The sequence below is a fragment of the Strigops habroptila genome, chromosome 11 (genome assembly GCF_004027225.2).
Source record: "Strigops habroptila isolate Jane chromosome 11, bStrHab1.2.pri, whole genome shotgun sequence".
Taxonomy (NCBI): Eukaryota; Metazoa; Chordata; class Aves; order Psittaciformes; family Psittacidae; genus Strigops; species Strigops habroptila.
In genome coordinates this window covers 13,683,093-13,699,910 of record NC_046360.1, presented here as the reverse complement: position 1 = coordinate 13,699,910, position 16,818 = coordinate 13,683,093, and the positions used below count along the sequence as shown (strand labels likewise).

At 52.3% G+C, this 16,818-nt stretch overlaps 1 protein-coding gene across 5 annotated transcripts in view; it reads left to right on the top strand.

The window, feature by feature from the left end:
• KSR2 (kinase suppressor of ras 2) overlaps window positions 1–13,330 on the top strand; it is an 84,763-nt gene extending 71,433 nt beyond the window's left edge. For 3 of the 5 annotated variants that reach the window (XM_030500355.1, XM_030500353.1, XM_030500356.1), the window contains 4 exons: window positions 3,933–4,064; window positions 6,172–6,301; window positions 6,830–6,963; window positions 8,725–13,330. In XM_030500355.1, coding sequence (XP_030356215.1) covers window positions 3,933–4,064; window positions 6,172–6,301; window positions 6,830–6,963; window positions 8,725–8,731 — 403 coding nt within the window. In that variant the 3' untranslated portion in view covers window positions 8,732–13,330. Of the gene's footprint in view, window positions 1–3,932; window positions 4,065–6,171; window positions 6,302–6,829; window positions 6,968–8,724 lie in introns of those variants that run through there. The other 2 variants (XM_030500357.1, XM_030500354.1) reach the window with 1 other exon arrangement.
• Window positions 13,331–16,818: the final 3,488 nt, after the last annotated feature.

The window sequence follows — 16,818 nt, the reverse complement described above, 5'->3', positions numbered from 1 at the left end:
GACACAGAGAAAATGAGAGCCAAGGTTGGGACATTTACAGCGTTGTGACATTATTGAGGTTTGGAATCAAGCCCATTTGGTAAATATTCCTTATTAAATGTTTGTTTGGGTGTTTTTTTCTCAGTGCTGTGGGAGGTTTTCCAGCTGTAGGCACGGCAAAGAGTTTCAGCAGTTGTGGAATTGAAGAAGAGCAAAGCTGGGGGGGAAGGGAAACAGAAGAGGGGAAAAAAGAGCAAAGCTTATATTTTATACTTTTTAAAACTAGAAAAAAGTGCTGCTGGCTTCTTCCAGCAGGAGAGACCTTTGGGCTGGAAGCAGCACAGGCCAAGCGTGTCGTTATCAGAGCCAGCAGCTCGGGGAGGTTTCCTCTCTAGCAGTGTGGTACCCACCTTCTGGTTGTAGGATCATAGACTGGTTTGGGCTGAAGGGACCTTAAAGCTCCTCCAGTTCCAACCCCTGCCACGGGCAGGGACACCTTCCACTAGAGCAGGTTGCTCCAAGCCCCTGTGTCCAACCTGGCCTTGAACACTGCCAGGGATGGGGCAGCCACAGCTTCTCTGGGCACCCTGTGCCAGCACCTCAGCACCCTCACTGTACAGGGTCCAGAACATCCAGTACTGGACTGAAGTGTTCGTTATCTCCCATTCACATGGCCCTTTCGGTCTCCATCACCCCACATGATGGGGTTTGTCACTGGAAAGGTTGTTGTGGCCGATCACCACTTTACAGCGAAGCTGCTCAGGAGATAAAATGCATCTTGATAATTATACATGTATATATTTCTAGTTCCCATGGGATGAGGCCAAAGGATTAGAGGCAAAGGCAACAGCCGCCTCTCTCTGTCCCATGCCTCTCATGGCGAGCCGAGCAGCCAGCCTTTCCCTTCCATTTGTATAAATATCATCTGGGTTTAGCACGAACTTTGCCAAAAGCTCTGGAAGCCCAAGAAATCCAGCAGTGCTGCTGCTCTCCCCACAGTGGAGAAGTGGGTTTCAGCTCTGGTTTAGCAGCTGGGCAGGGGGTTTGGGACTTAGGTCCTGCCAGGATGAAGTTGCAGCTCATTGCAGCAGCAGTAACAGGATTTAGGCAAAAATGGCCAAATTTTGCCAGAGACCTTTGCTATGAAGGTCAGAGATGCTCTGGAGATAAAACAAGAGGTGAGACACTGGGAAACGGGGTATCCAATGGGGTGGACCAATGTGTGGCCATCTCTGCTCAAGATTGGGGCGTCACTTGATGGGTAAAGATCAGGAGATCACTTATGAGAGGAAGAATGGTCAGAAATGCAAGGCTGGACAGAAATGAGCAGTGGTTTGCTAGAAAAACAGAGAAAATGGGGAAATCTCTGCCTCGAGGAGCTTTCAGAGTGGCTGCCCTGTCTGCTTGTGACATGCACGTCTTCTGCTAGTGGAGAGCTCAGAGAAGGCTTTGGGGATCTGCGCTCATCGGTCACCATGAATTTGGAAGCAGCACATGTCTGCGGGGCTGGTTTCCCTTTTCAGGGTGGGGTTCTTTTGCTGGTTCTGGCTTCTTGCAGACGAAGTCTAGTTTTGAGTCCTCAGAGGCTTGCAGAATCAAGCCTGTAAGGAGAAGGGGACAGATTTTTGCAGGTCAAGTTAAGAATGGTGATGTTGCTTGAGATGTGAATGAGAACTCCAAACTGGCATGTTTTCTCTAGGGTCAAAGACATGGCTTACAAATCCTCCTCATCCTCCTAGGCCAGGCTCACCTTCAGTTCATGAAAGCATCCAACACAAGGAGTTTGCAGTGTCCATCTGTGCTAAGACACACTTGTGCTGCTGAACACTGAGATGACTATCACAACTAAAACACTTTCCTCAGAGACTTCCTAATCCAGTGTCTTATCCTGGTGAAATCAGAAACTATTTCTTCTTTGTTTAAATGTTATTGGGCTTGGAAGGGCTGCTCTATAATTACGAGGAGCATGAGGTGGGTTTTAAGTAGTCTGAAGAGCTCTTCTGCTCTTGCCTTTGCCTTGGGGCTGGCTTGTCCTTCAGTGGCTTTAGAAGATGCTCAGCTGGTTGTGCTGCTTTCGGCTAGTGGAAGTGACCAGGTCGGTTACGAAGTCACGCAAAATTTAGTTGTGAAACCTCAAATTGCTGCAATTGAACCACATTTGGGACTGCTTTAAAGCTCAGCCTTCGTTACTGGAAGCTTGTAAACCCATAGCTACATGCTTGGGTGTGTGTGCATGGGAGCTCTGGAGCCAGATTTGGTCCCCAGAGCATCCTAAGGCCAACCTGAAAGCCACTCATGGGATATCACATCACTTGCAGACTTGAGTGAGCAAAGCTAAAAGCCCTGGGTGCAATCATGGTCTTGCTGATGGTAGTGGAGCAGATCTGAGTGCTCCCCGCTGTCTGCCTGGGGACAGAGACCATAGACACAGGGAGAGATGAGCAAGCTCCTCCGTGTCTGTTCTAATTGCCTTGATGCTTAATGGCAGCTTGTAATTAAGAGCCTCGCAGGGCTGGGGATGGTGGTGGGAGCTGGCTGGGAGCTGAAAGCCTCCCCCCTGTGCCAAAGTGCTCTCTCCTGCAGCTCCCGGGGCCGGAGGGTCCGTGCCTTGCCCGAGCTGCTGATTGCGGCCGTGGCTCTGGCGCAGCGGGGTGAAGAGCATCCACTGAAACCCCAGAGGGGGCATGGAGGCTTAATCCATGTGTAAAGTGATGCCCTGGCCCAGCATCATCCTTCCATAGGGAGGGCATCCTCCCCTGGTCACTGCCAGAGCCAGGGGGGATGTCTGGGGATGGGGATGGCTTTTTGGCTGGGAGGATCCAGACTGCATCATCTTGGATTGTGCACATTGTATGTGTGCAGCCATGGGGGGAAAAGCCAGCCAAGGAGGAAGTGTTTGCAGTGGGAGCTCATCCTGCCTTGGGAGTGGAAGGAGATACCTTGATGGTGTCCCCTGGGACCTCAGCTCTGGGATTTTGGCCCCAGGCTGAAGTTCAGGAGCACAGATGACCCTGCAGCCATCCTTTGCCTTTGTTCATCAACATCTTTGGGAGCGCATCAAAGCACAAAGAGGGAAAAATTCCTTGTTACAAGTCAGCAGGCTCTTCCTTCTCTAGCCTGACGTGACATGGGGCAGGTTTTGTTACCTCCTACTAACCTGTGCTGCTGAATTTCGGCTCAGACACAATATCAAGCTGCTTAATGTGTTACGGCCACCTGTGGTCCTTGCCCATTTCCCTGGCTGGGGACCCTTTCTAAGCCAGTGGTGCATCCTATGTGCCTGCTGGAGGATAGAAAGGATGAAGAAGCAACCAATGCCATCCTCAGCTGTTGGCCAAAGGAGCCAAATGTGTTTGCTTCGAGCAGGGGTCCTTGAGGAGGTAGAAGATATCTGAGGTTAGCTGAGGGGCTGGTGATGATAACGAAGCCAAGCTGCTCCCATGGGTGCTGGCATCAAAGGCTTGGACACAAAGGTGGACTGGAGGGGTTGTTTGGGGGCCAAAACCCAAACCCCACTGATTTCCAGGCCGTTATTATAGGACAGGTTCGCCTTGAAGAGACACTTATTGGTCCCCAGTCCAACCCCTTGCTCAAACCACAGTGGGATCAACTCAGGGGTCAGTGCTGGTGGGATTTACCCCAGCTAACACTTGGCCCCTGCTGATTTAAGGTGTTTTGGAGTCAGGGTCACAAGTGAGGGCCTCAGCAAACCTTGCGTCCCATCACCAGCCCATCAGGACCAAATTGTGCCCTGCCACCCAGCAGGGACAGGCACAAAGCCACTATTGTCATCATTCCTCACAGCAGGGTTAAAACCTGGCTTTGCAAGGATGCCGTAGGGAAAACCAGACTTAAATGCCCATTGGGAGAGGGTAGGAGGGCTGGGGGGCTGCTTGCTGGTGGTGATGCTCCATCCCGTGTGGTACCCACAGCTTCAGCCCCATGTTTTGCAGGCGGGAGAACAAGCTGCGCATCCAGAACGGGTGGTTGTGCCACCTCGCCCCCGAGATCATCCGCCAGCTCTCTCCGGACACCGAGGAGGACAAGCTGCCCTTCTCCAAGCACTCGGATGTCTTTGCACTGGGGTGAGTCCCTGCAGCAGGTTGCAGAGAACTGGTGTGGTTGGGTCATGCGTGAGATGCTCTAAGCAGCCAGGAGGGGATAGGGACACCATTTGCTTGCTGTAAAGCCAAGGGGATGCTGCCTGTGGGAATCCCCATCCCTGAGCTTGGAGCAACTTTCTGCTAAAGAGAATTTTGAGTTTAAAACCCCCCTAAATCACCAAATCCTTCTGTTTTGGCTACAGACCAGGACAATGGGACCTGGGGGGATGCCAGCCTGGTATAATCTCTCCCCTGCATCCTCTTGGGGTGGGTAGGATGCTCTAGATGCAGAGGGCTGGGACCACAGGTCTGGGAACCTCTGGACACCTCCATTCTCCCCCTTGGCTGGTGGTGGCTGTCACTGCAAACCAGGACTGCCAGGGAGAGGAGTTGCCAAAAGGCTAAGAAGAGGAGAATTAATGAGTGTCCTTCAGCCCATCACTCCACCGTTTATCTGGAAGCAAGCCTCCCTTATTGCAGGAGACCACTTGTGCCTCGATAAAACCTTTCTCGAGGCAGAGACGTAGGGCTTTACCCAGCAGATTAATTTTCTCATGGATATGTTAAAGGCTGCAGGGATTATTGCGCACGAGACTGTTATCAGAGATGATATGCCCATCAAAACTGCAGTAATTACTGCTGAAAAGATCTGGCTTCTCTTTTTTTTCCCCTCCCTGAGGTATAACTTTAGCACAAGAATAAAGGAGTAATTAAAGGATCGTATCGAACTAAGGGAGAGTCGATTACTTAGACTTAGCTTTTCCTCTTTTTTCTTGAGTGTGAGCTCTGCCCTTATGCAAAGCATGACTGCCCTTCAAAGATTCAAAGATTTTCCCCCATTTTAGCTCTTTCTTGTTTCTGCTGCTGTTCTGCTGAGCACGGGAAGCTCATGGCTGACCCAGAGGGTTATTGCTACCACCACAGGGATCAGTGATAGTAAGAGGAAAAGATCTTCTAAAGAAGATAGAAATGTTAATTAAAGTGTGTGGGGATGGTGTGGAGCAGGTGGCTGAGGCTGGTGGTGTGTGCTTGCTGAAGCCTGAGGCATCACAGCAGTCATCAGTGTTAGATACGTGGTCTTCTCATGCAAGGGGAGGTGGAGCAGCCGCCCGCTCTCCGTAGGACCATCCATACCCTGGGAAACGCAGCCCAAATGTTTTGGATGCATCAAAAAGTGGAAAAGTGGAAAAAACAAAGCCCCAAACTCCCAAGTAGGATCCTGAATTTAAATGCTTTGGATGCATTCAAGCATCTTCAGAATCTCTGCTCCTGCCTGAGCATCTCATCCGGTGCTGCCAGGACCTGCCCTGCTACAGCCCCACTATTCCTCCTCTGCAGCACCAATGGGCATCTCACATTATTCCAGTGTTTGGAGATTTACAGCCAAACTGTGCATATCTTCCCAAAATCAGGAGAACCAATTTCCAAAATCAGGGATTCCCCCTATCCAAAAGTGATCCTTCATTTATCAGACCCCCTTCACCAGATTTTTCCACCCTGATGTCATTTTAACCCCGTTTCTTGCTGCTTTTACTGGTGGTCACAGCATCCCTTGGAGGGGAAAGCAAGTCCAGGGAATTTGCTTTGGAAATTGGGGCCAGTGCTGCAAGAGCTGGGGCTCATCCAGCTTTTGGGCACCAGAAAATGAGGATGCAAAACACCGAGGTGGTAGCAGGGGTGGAGGACCACGGGAGAGGCCAGAGCTCTGCCAGAGACACTCTTGTTTTGGGATATTCCTTTGGATTTGGGAGTCCTCATGGAAAGAAAGGGTTGGCTTAGCAATAAGAGTGGTGCAGTGGCAGATGGTTGGGGTGTCATGTGTGCCATCAGCCTGTGAGATTCCCACTTGATGTAGCAGCCTGGCTGGTGCCTTTGCCCGTGCATCCATCACCCTCCTGCCCATGGCATCCTCCTGCCCGCGGCATCCTCCTGATGGCTGAGCACTTCTGGTGTCATATCTAAGATGAAACATCTGGATGGGGATAATTTCGGAGCAGGGAGAGATGACAGATGTGGTGCAATGGCCACACACATCCCCTTGGATACATCCCAGCTCCTCTCATCTCTAGTCCCTTCTGTCTCTCAACAGCACGATCTGGTACGAGCTGCACGCACGGGAATGGCCCTTCAAGACGCAGCCAGCAGAGGCAATAATCTGGCAGGTGGGAAGCGGGATGAAGCCCAACCTCAGCCAGATCGGGATGGGCAAGGAGATCTCGGTACGTGATATGGGGCAGGCACTGGAGCCCTGTGTGTGTGTGTGCATAGACGGGGAATGTGCCCCATGGCACATGTCCTGGGTGGAGGGTTCCATTGAAAACCACTCTGTGCTGCCCAGAATCTACCAGCACAAAAGGAAGGGGTCCATCCCTCCCTTCCCAGCTGGTGAGGCTTGGTCCTGCTGCTGGCACAAGCATAAGCTCAGCTTGCATATCCCCTCCAACCCAGACCTTTGCAAGGATGTGTTGGAGACAGGGTCCTCATGGGGTGGATGTATTCCCTCCACCCTATCCCTTTGCAAGGATGTGGAGATGGAGATGGACACATCCCCTGCATCCCAGCCCTTCACAAAGATGCAGAGACTGAGACGGGATCCTCAAGAGATGGATGCATTCCCTGCATCCCAGCCCTTCACAGGGATGTAATGATGGAGATGGGGTCCTCATGGGGTGGATGCTGGGCACAGGGGTGGTGGTGGGAGAGGCATTGGCTTGGTTTGCTTAGGTTCTCACCCTGTGTGGCTGCAGGACATCCTCCTCTTCTGCTGGGCCTACGACCAAGAGGAGAGACCCACGTTCACCAAACTCATGGACATGCTGGAGAAACTGCCAAAGCGCAACCGTCGCCTTTCCCACCCTGGGCACTTCTGGAAGTCAGCAGAGTAAGTCCCTGTCCCTGCTTGTCCTTCCCTGTGCCATCAGGCAGCTCTGCCTGTACTCTTCAAGACCCCACTTTCACAGCCTGAATTGGTGATGTTGGTGACATGGGAGCACAGGAACAAGCTGTGGATACATTGGTGGCATGTGAGGGGGCAAGGATGGGTAGGAAGGGTGGCCGCAGAGTGCTGTGCCCATGCTGGCTGTCACTGCAGTGCTGGCTGTCCTTGTTGGGGTGACAAAGCCTGTGGAAGTAGTTGGAGATGATTAGGAGGAGCTTGGCAATGCGCTCCACCAACACCAGAGGAAGAAGCAGGGTAGGTCCAAGGGCAGGCATGGGGACATCTCCTTTGGGGACATCAGCCAGGGCTCCATTGCCTGCCTATGCACCACGCTCAGAGCAGCTTTCCCTCCTGGGAAGGTGGTTTCTCTTTTGCCCAAATTTAACCAATGCTGGGGGGGGATACCCTCCCCAGCAGTTGCAGCTTCCAGTGGTGGGAATGGTCTCCTCTTCTCCTGCAGACAGCTCATGGCCACGTCCTGCTCCGTTTCATTGCTTTGGCTTAGTCACATCTCTCTGCTTCAGCAAACGCTGCATAAATGGGTCCCCAGTCAGGGTTTCAGGATCTGGCTTGTTGGTAACAGCAGGCAAAATGCAGAAGAATCACTTAAAAACTCATTTTCTTCCCTCGAATTCATCATATTGCGACAAATAGGAGCAAAAGCCTGATCCATGCAGGGGTTGCGTTCACAGGGGGGATATTTCCTTCTCCTGACGTGCATCCCCCTGATCGTGGAGGCTGGAAATGGGGATGGAGGGAGGCAAAGGTGAGCTGAGGGAGAGAAGTGAGCACTCAGAATTACTTCAAGCATCCCTCTCGGACCTCACCAAGGGTTGGAGATGCTGATATCTCCTCCTACATCTGATAACAGATCTCCTCCTTTCCTTACCTGTGCGCCAAGTGCGGGTGGCCCCAAGGTTAGGGGCACCATGTGCCGCCTCCCATCCCCGTGTGCTCAAGGCTGAAGAGGGGCTCCTGGGAACAGCACAAAGCCCACAGTCAGATAGACCCCAAATCACCTAGAAAGGAAGCTGTTAATTAGGAGGGAAGTTAATTACCAAGCCATGCTCTGAGCAGGCACGGGGGTGGCGCTGGCAGCTGGGCAAGGAACACTGAAGGATGCTGAACCCCCAAGCAGCAGGCTGTGTAACTGCTTGGTTGGGCTTGGGAAGGGTTTTGCCACGCTCTGCCTGCCATGGGCTGTGTCTGCCCAGCAGCTTGTCCTTCATTACCAGCCCCCTGGGGAGGGAGGATGCTTCAGCTCAGCACTGAGCTGCCTCCTTCCTCAGGGACTCTGCTCCAGCCACTGTTCCCATGCTAGGTCCTGGCTTCCCCATGGAGTCCTGGCTGGCACAGGGATGAGCCGGCTTTGGTACCCGGGGGCTCTGCCATCCCTGCATGAAGGGGAAGGTGGGAAAATGCCACTCAGGCATCTTGCTGCTGGGAGAGCTGGGATGCAGGTGAGGTATGTGGTACCCAACAAGCCCTTGCTTCTCTAGATGATACTAAACCTGACAGCTGCCTGCACCAGGAAACCCCAACCCGGGCTGGTGGGGAGGTGCTGGAATGCACAGCACCCCACAGTGCTGCTGCATTCAGGGGCATCTCCACTGCAAACCCCTTTGTTTGTTGCAATGAGCTGCCCTGCCAAAACCCACAGTGTTGTGGTATGAAGCTGACTCTGCTGTGTTGTGTCCCTTCCAGGCTGTGACAGGAGGAGTTAAGGGACGGTGCCTTTCTCCCCCTGCGGTTCTCCTCTTCCTCTCCACTTCCCACCCTGTGCTACAGAGGAGCAGCAGGCGCCGCAGGCCGACAGCAGGATGGGAATGAGCCTCTTCCCCTGCAGCATTCCATCCCGTGGAGCCTCCCCGCAAGGGCTGGAGGAGCCGAGCCAGTGGCCGAGGCCTGGCTGCGGTGGGATGGGGACGGCGGGTGGCTCTCCGTGCACATGAGGTCGGGGCTCGGGCCGGTTCCCTGCCAAGCAGGGACAACCCTCGAGGCAGACGGCTTCAATTTAACCCCAGAGGAGCTATCAGATGATGGCTCCTCTGATCCCAATCAGCATGGTCAGTGCTCATGATGCTCGGTTGGGGAGGGGTTGCTTCTTGGTTCTCAGTGGGTTTGTTTCGTTTTCTTTATCATTATTATTATTTTTAATGAAAAAGAAAGGGGGAAATGTTGCTGATTCATGAGTTCAGTGCTGGAGCCTGCTGGGGCCTGGGAGTGCTGCTGCTATTAGCTACCCCCTGTGGGGAAATGCATCTGCAGAGCTGGAGCCGGAGGAGTCCTGCTCCCCGATGCCTCTGCAGCCCCTTCATGGGCGGTGGTGACCTTTCACAAGTGGCTTCTCTACCTCCCGTCCATGTCCACTTATGTTGCCCCCCCGGGTCTCCCTCTTGGCAGGGTGCGCCTCCACATTCCTGTTGATTTAGCTGTTTGCCTCAGCGCATACCTCATCACTGAGCCATTCCCTCTCTTCCTCTCTGGCACCACTTTGCTCTTGGTTTCCACCCTCGCTCCCGAAGGTGCTGCCAAAGCCCCGGGTTTGGGGATGCTCTGGGGCCAGGAAGAATGGGGGCAGTTGGAGCTGGGGTCCTTCCCCTTTCCCATTGCTGTCCCAGGGCTCAATGCTGAAGCCAGGGATGCAGACAGGCTCTGGTTGTACAGAGCATCTCCATTCCCACCCCACAGACATCTCAGTTGAATGAGCAGCCATGCCCAGGGCCGTTTTCCCTGCATATTCATCTTCCACCACCCAAATCCCGGATGTCCCAGAAGAAAATACTCTTTGGGCAACATCTGGGAGCTGGTGTTGCCATCTGAATACTCTGTGCTGGTATTTCCCTACTCCGTCACTCGGATGGGCCCTTGAGTCCATTAGATGAGCTGTCAAGCGACAGATGATAGCAAATTGCATTTTCAGGCCCTTATTGTGCATAATTGCTTGACAGGAACCATCCTGAGTAATTCAATTGGAGTCTAAGTTAGCTTTAATTTGGAGACATGACGAGGCTTTGCAAACTAACCAGTCCTGGTTTGTTTGCTGCTCCTCTAACTCCCCCTTGCCGGCGTTTGAACCACTTTAGCATAAGTAAATGAAGATTAGAAACCTAATTGCAGCTAGGAGGAGATGGAGCTTTAATTGTGAAGGCGTCCAAGAAGGTGCTTTTATGACTTAAAATTTGTACACGTGCATCTGTATCAAACCTGAGGTGGGCAGGAGCAGGGGGTGAATCCAGCCTCCAAACCTGCTGGAAGAGGGTCAGCCTGAATGATGCTGATGCTTTTGGGACATTTGCTGCGCCATGTGGTCGCATCTCACTCTCAGATGTTTTGCATGGGATGAGGCAGGAATCACCCACTCCTGGCTCTGCTGCTGCTGGGATGAGCAAGTGAGAGCAGGATGAGGCCTTAGTTCGAGCATTTGAGTGTTAATTTGTGTTAATTACCCCTTGCACCAGGCAGCACGGGTGGTTTGTGGTCCTATGGGTGTGATGCTGCAGAGCTCAGTGTAGGTGGCTGAGCATCATCTCATCCTAGTGATGACAAAGGGTGCTCCATGGCTGTTAACCCCCTGCCTCCTCCACATCCCACCTCTTCCTCGCTAACACACACAAACACACCATCTTCTTCATCCCACCACAATGTCCTCTGCCGCCTGTCCTCCCCATCCCAACCCTCTCCTGCTGTCTCATACCCCCTCCACCCTCTGTGCATGTGTGCACGTGTGCTGTAAATGTTGCACTAAGCCTCAGAGTCTCTCTGAGGCTTCACCAATGCCTTCACTGAGGTGGTCCTGGGGTCCTGAGGGAGGATGCCCCATCACCAGATTTCTCAGCTGCCAGGGGTTGCAGGGAGGTCTCACCATGAAATCCTTGGTCCAAACCACATTCTGATGGAGTGATCGCTGCAGAAGGGTGGTGACCTCACTCAGTGGTTTTAGTTTCTAAGTGAACTGCCAAGGTGAGCAAGTGGAATGTATTGGGAAGACGAAGGAGGTGATACCACGGGCGATGCTCCACCCCAGGGGTGGCAAAGTGCTGTAGACCGATAGACATTGTGCAGATCTATGGTGGAAGGTACAAACATCAGTCTTGAAAGTCTTACTGTGGGTTTGCTCCCTGTGCCCCAAGCCCTCTACTTGCTGGAAAGTCTTACCTTGACGTATCCCCCCATGGGGTCTCACCAGCAGTTGGCAGATGCCTGCTCTATTTATCAGCCAACACTCAAGAATAATGATGAGCATGTTGGTTTGGTTACCCCACAGCATCAGATCCTCACCAGAAGCACAGGGTTCTCTGCAGCAGCCTCAGCCAAGTGTTTCTCCCTGGATTTTGGGCATCTGAAAGGAGATGAGTGCTCCTATAGCCAGCAAATCTCGCCAGCTCTTCCCTCATCTCCCTTCTCTTTTCCCCCCTTCCCTCAGTGTAGAGTCTCAATGGGACCACGAGCAGAACTGTCGCACAATAGTATCGATGGAAAAATAGCTGCCCTGTAGTTATCATAAATTAGCTGAGAAGAGCAGCTCCTTCCCTTCCATTCAGCGCAGCAGCGGTTGTTTATGCAGCCGTGTGATTTGCATCATGCCTTCTTATTTCTGAAAGTCTTAATTATTTAAAACAACAAAACCAACCCAACGAATCTTACTTTTTGTTGTGGTTTTTTCTTGGGTTTTTTTTTTTGACTCACGCTTTGTGAGCTTCATTTTTTTCCCCAGTTTAAAAATATCCAGCCCTTCAGCAGGGAGAGAATGTAGGAGAAGCTCTCCACAATGCCCTCTAATAGGAGATCCGAAGGAGTGAGCTGGTCCATCCGGTAGCTCAGTTTAGCTGCATGAGCTAGAGGAGAGACGGGTTATTTCCAGATGCGCCGGGTGAGAGCAGAGCCAGTTTTAGCACTGTGGTGTTGTAAGCAGCAGCTTGAGACGAAGGGAACCATCCCCAACCCTGGGTACATCCCCAGGCTCTTGCAGCGGAGCAGCCCCAGTGATGATCTCCTGTCCTAGTCCTCCAGCTCTCAGCTGCTTCATCCTTCCAGCCATGCTCTGAGGCTCTTCCCTGAGCATTCCAGTCTCTTGCTGCTGCCTTCGGGGTATTTTCCCATCTTTTCAATGCTCATGAGGAACACTGCATTTGGGTCTGGGTTGTGAGGCTATCACCAATGATGGAAGTGGTGGTGCTGCATGGCCCCAAAGCACTATGTACTCCTTTGGCTGCTAAATTACATCCCCTGGTCCTGCTTCTTCATCTATCCACCTTTTGCCCCAAATTACCCTCGCTGGGCCATGATCAGCCTGTTCTCGAGGATGATGCTCAGAGTCCGGCCCCAATGTCTTTTATCCAGTACTTGACCATGGCAGGAGCCGAGATTATTAAGGTTTAAGACAGGCACTAGACAGAAATGAATGTCTTGGAGGTGGAGGAGCTGCTCAACCTTTGCTAGATGCTATGGAAGAGTTGGTGTCTATGGCTTGGTCTTGGGCTATGCTAAGAAGGGGGCTGTGGTGGTGGTGCCATGAGATGCTGTCTGCATCCCCAAGTGCCATGGGGAGCCCCAGGTTGAGCCCTCCAGGAACCAGTGCTCTACTGTGCACCTTTTCTTTCCTTCCTCCTTTCTTCACCATTTATTTATTTTAATTTATTTGATTTTATTTATTTCTATAGTGACTCTTTGGGAAGCTTGGTCAGCTGCAAAAGCCGCCTTTAATTTCTGGTCCCTGTAAAGTATGCTGTTACATTTTCTTGTACATAAGGTATATATAAATATATATACATATCTCTATATGTATGTATATAGATATATACATATATAACGAGCTCTAACTCCTGTACAGTTTCAAACTGAACTCGATGGCCTGCTTTGTTTTCTCCGTGTTAGTTCTGACCGTTGCAGAATGAGCTGACTCTCATTTCCTTTCTCTCTCTTTCCCTTTTCTTTTTATAAATATATACATAAATATATATATCTATTTTGTTGTCGTTGTTGCAAAACTCTTGTCACTGGAAAAGAACAGTTGAATCTGGTGCAAAAAACAGCAGAGAAAATATCACCCCACAAACCGACAAGGGAAATGGCTGAGAAAGGCACGATGGATCTCCCCGATGTAAATTTGTACAGTAACATTTATAACGTTTTCTACACTTGAAGAAAGTCTTTATAATTTCAGCTGTCTGACTGAGTGCGACTCTCTGTGACCTGCAGAAATGGATAGCCATTTGTTCCCGTGGTTTCTCGTGCAGTGTTTGGTGAGGTGACAGTGTATGAATTATTTATGCCAATAATAAAAAACAACCAAAACCAAACCCAAAAAAGCACCTTTGCAAAACCATTGCACCCCTGTGCTGCTCCGTGTCCCCGCGCCGATGGCTGCTCCTGCCCCCTCCGTGCTCCACAGTGGCATCGCATCCTGGGAATGGGGTGGGAATATTTGTCTGTGGAGGGGTCTGGACCACTCTCCTCCATCAGAGCCTTGGGAGCAGTGATGCTCAGGAGGGAAACACAAGTGCTGCTGCATTCCCCTTTTCCTCTCTCCCACTGTGTCAGCTCACAGCTGAATCCTTTGGGGATGAAAAATCACTGTGAATGTTTGGAGGGGAGCTGCAGGGAGATGGGGCAGCCAAAAACATGGGAATTGGGCAAATGATGGTGCAGGAAGCAGATAAATCTCTGCATGGGTCTCAGTGGAGGGGTTGGGGCTTGGGTGGGTTCTAAGGGGGATGCTCCTCCCCAGCCAGGCCCCCACGGGGACAGCTGAGCCTGATGATGAAGCACTGGAGGCTCTTCACATCTGCTGCTTTGTTTGTTTGCTTCTCCCATGCTGTTTTACTGGGGGGGCACCATCAATCTGCAAAACAGCCCGGTGGAAAGCAGCGGCATATTCGCCTGTGAGGCTGATGCAGGTGGGACCTGAAGGCAGGAGATGGAGGCTTCGTGTTGCTTCTCCTCTCTCCTTCCCTCCTTGCTATCGCCCGAGTGCTTGAAAGGTAAAATAATGATGGCTCACCACTAATAAACCATGAACACTCAACACTTCTGTTGAGGGCTTTTCATCTTTCAAAGCCTGCAGGAGCTGGTAATCAACTAGATCAGGCACATCCCGAGAGGGGAGTGGTGGCAGGGCTGGCCAGGGGGATTTTCCTGGGAAGGATGGAAGGGGGATGCTGTGATTGAGCATGAATCTCCCCGAGGAAACAGATTTGGGGATAAAGAGCCGCCACTTGATGCCATGCTGGGGACTGATGCCCTCTGACTTCCTTGCAGGGTAAATGGGATGCTGGCTGCATCGCAGTGTCACGATCTCTTGCATATATGCAATAAACAGGGGGATAAACCCTGTTGGTGGTTCCCCTGGTGTAAATCTAGAGAGCTCCACCAGTCCGGAGCATAACTGGTTGGCACTGGTGTGTAACTGGGCTCCAGCACTCCAGGGACAGGGTGGCTAATTGAAATGCCAGCAGCAGCACCAAGCCCCTGCTGAGCCTAGCACAGGGATGCTGAGCTCATTCCTGGCTTGTGCCTGATGAGATGCCAGCACCAGGGTGGGGATAAATGTGCAATATATCCCCAAAGCAGCCTTAACAATGGTGCTGGCAGCTTAGAGGCACCTCTGAATACATATCTGCATATGTACACTCATGTGTATGTATCAGAGAGCCACATGAATGCGCACACGTGTCCGTAATCTCCTTCTTGGTGCTGATGAATCATGAGCCATTAATATTTCACAGCAAAGAATAAATGCAGGGAGTGAAAGAAGAGCTAAATCCCCAGGACGCTGCTCTAGCCCTCCTGCTGCTCCTCCTGAGCAAGCCCATGGTGATGCTGAAGGACCACGGGCTGGGGCTCAGGATGGGCATTGCTCCCACTTGAGTACTGGGTGGGACATGGGCACACTGCGGGTGCAGCCAGCCTGGCTGGTGGGACTGGGTACCAGCATCAAAAGGGCTCTTTGCTTTGGGCTAGTAACCCTTTTGGGGTCACCTGTGTGGATGGAGGAGGAGAGCAGAGGACATCCGTGTGTTCACCAGGGAGGGCGGCTTCAGAGATGTCCCCATGTCTTCTAGGTGCTGCTGGGTGACTCGCGCTCCATCCAGACACACGGGAGTTTATTATACACACATATCTTCATTCGCTGCCCCCAGAGTTAAGCATATGCTGAAGCCTTTTATTGACCTGAACTTTAATGGGGTACAATGGGCACCGGCTCACGTATTCTTCGTCAGGGACTGTAGTGATAGGACAAGGAGTGATGGGTTTAAACTTAAACAGGGGAAGTTCAGGTTGGATCTAAGGCAGAAGTTCTTCCCTGTGAGGGTGCTGAGGCGCTGGCACAGGGTGCCCAGAGAAGCTGTGGCTGCCCCATCCCTGGCAGTGTTCAAGGCCAGGTTGGACACAGGGGCTTGGAGCAACCTGCTCTAGTGGAAGGTGTCCCTGCCCGTGGCAGGGGTTGGAGCTGGAGGAGCTTTAAGGTCCTTTCTAACACAAACCAGGCTGGGATTCCATGATTCCATAAGATGGTTTGCCCGGATGTTAGACCTGGACACCAGCCACAAACTATCACCACAGGGACGGCTCTAGGTGCTGTGTCTGCTGCTGGCAGGTTTGGGTTCCCCTTTCCACTCTCTATCAGCAGAAACGGGAGGAAAAAAGGCTGGCGGGGAGCTGAGCCCTGAGCCTGGAGGGTGAGAACAGAGGCCTCCAGCCAGTGCTCTCACCAGTCCCAGCTCAGCACCATGGGGGTTTTAAGGGGGCTGCACAGGATTTGCAGAGCAGGAGAAGTGCTGTGGGTTAATGCAGTGCTCATGCTGTAGCTGGAGCCAGGATGAGGCTAGTGGTGGTCCTGCATCTCTGACCTAGTCCTGCATCACTAACCCGGGTCTGGACCATCCTGGCCAGTGCTGGTTCTCCCCAGGACGGGAGCAGCCCTGGCACAGGCTGGGGCTGTGGCACTGCCCAACAATGGGGCATTGTTTGCCCATCATAATTCATGTTTCCTCCCAGGCTTGTCTGGGCTTTCTCAGGAGCTCAATGAGCCCTCACTGCTGGAGCACAGGGCTGGGCCCTCCTGGGGGGGCCAGGGGTGGGCTGAGCCCCCCACAGCCACCCCAGCAGGGACTGGGTGATGTGTGGGCACAGGCTGGGGGGTAAATCTGAGCTCCAGCCCTTTGTTAGGGCTTGATTAGCTCATCCTGGGACAGCCTGAGGCAGCTCCACCATGGATGTGCTGGAGAGCATTGTGGGGGCTGTGGGCAGCCCTGGGCACAGATTAAATGGCCACTTCTGTTGTGGCCACCCACCCTTGACCAGGATTGTTACTGTGATCAGGGCAGAGCTGATCCTGCTCTGCAGAAAGACCTGGCTCCTTGGTGAGATTAATGCCAGCCAGGATGAGGAGCTGCCTGGCTTCGTCTTGGGGTTTCCATCCTCTCCTGCTGGGGAAGGGGCTGCCCTGGCCAAGCTCCCCATGGTCCTGCTGTCCCATTGCTCAGCAGATTCCCTTTCCTCACCTCTATTTTTATGCTGAACAGAAACCTGACCCCCGGCTGCCTTGCCCTATGCCTGGAGACATTACATGAGCAGGACCCTTTCCTCCTGACAGCCCTGGGAAGGACAAATGATTCCCAGTTCCCAGCTTTTAACCCTAAACGTCACACTTGCAGCCTCCTACAAGGGTTAAAGAGCCAAGCCGTGCCCAGCGCACCACCAGGTATTAAAACTAGCTGAAGGCTTTCCCACGCCTCTCAGCTATTTCTTTATTCCTTGTTTTCTTGGGGCAGGGTGGCTTCTGGTGTCTGTACA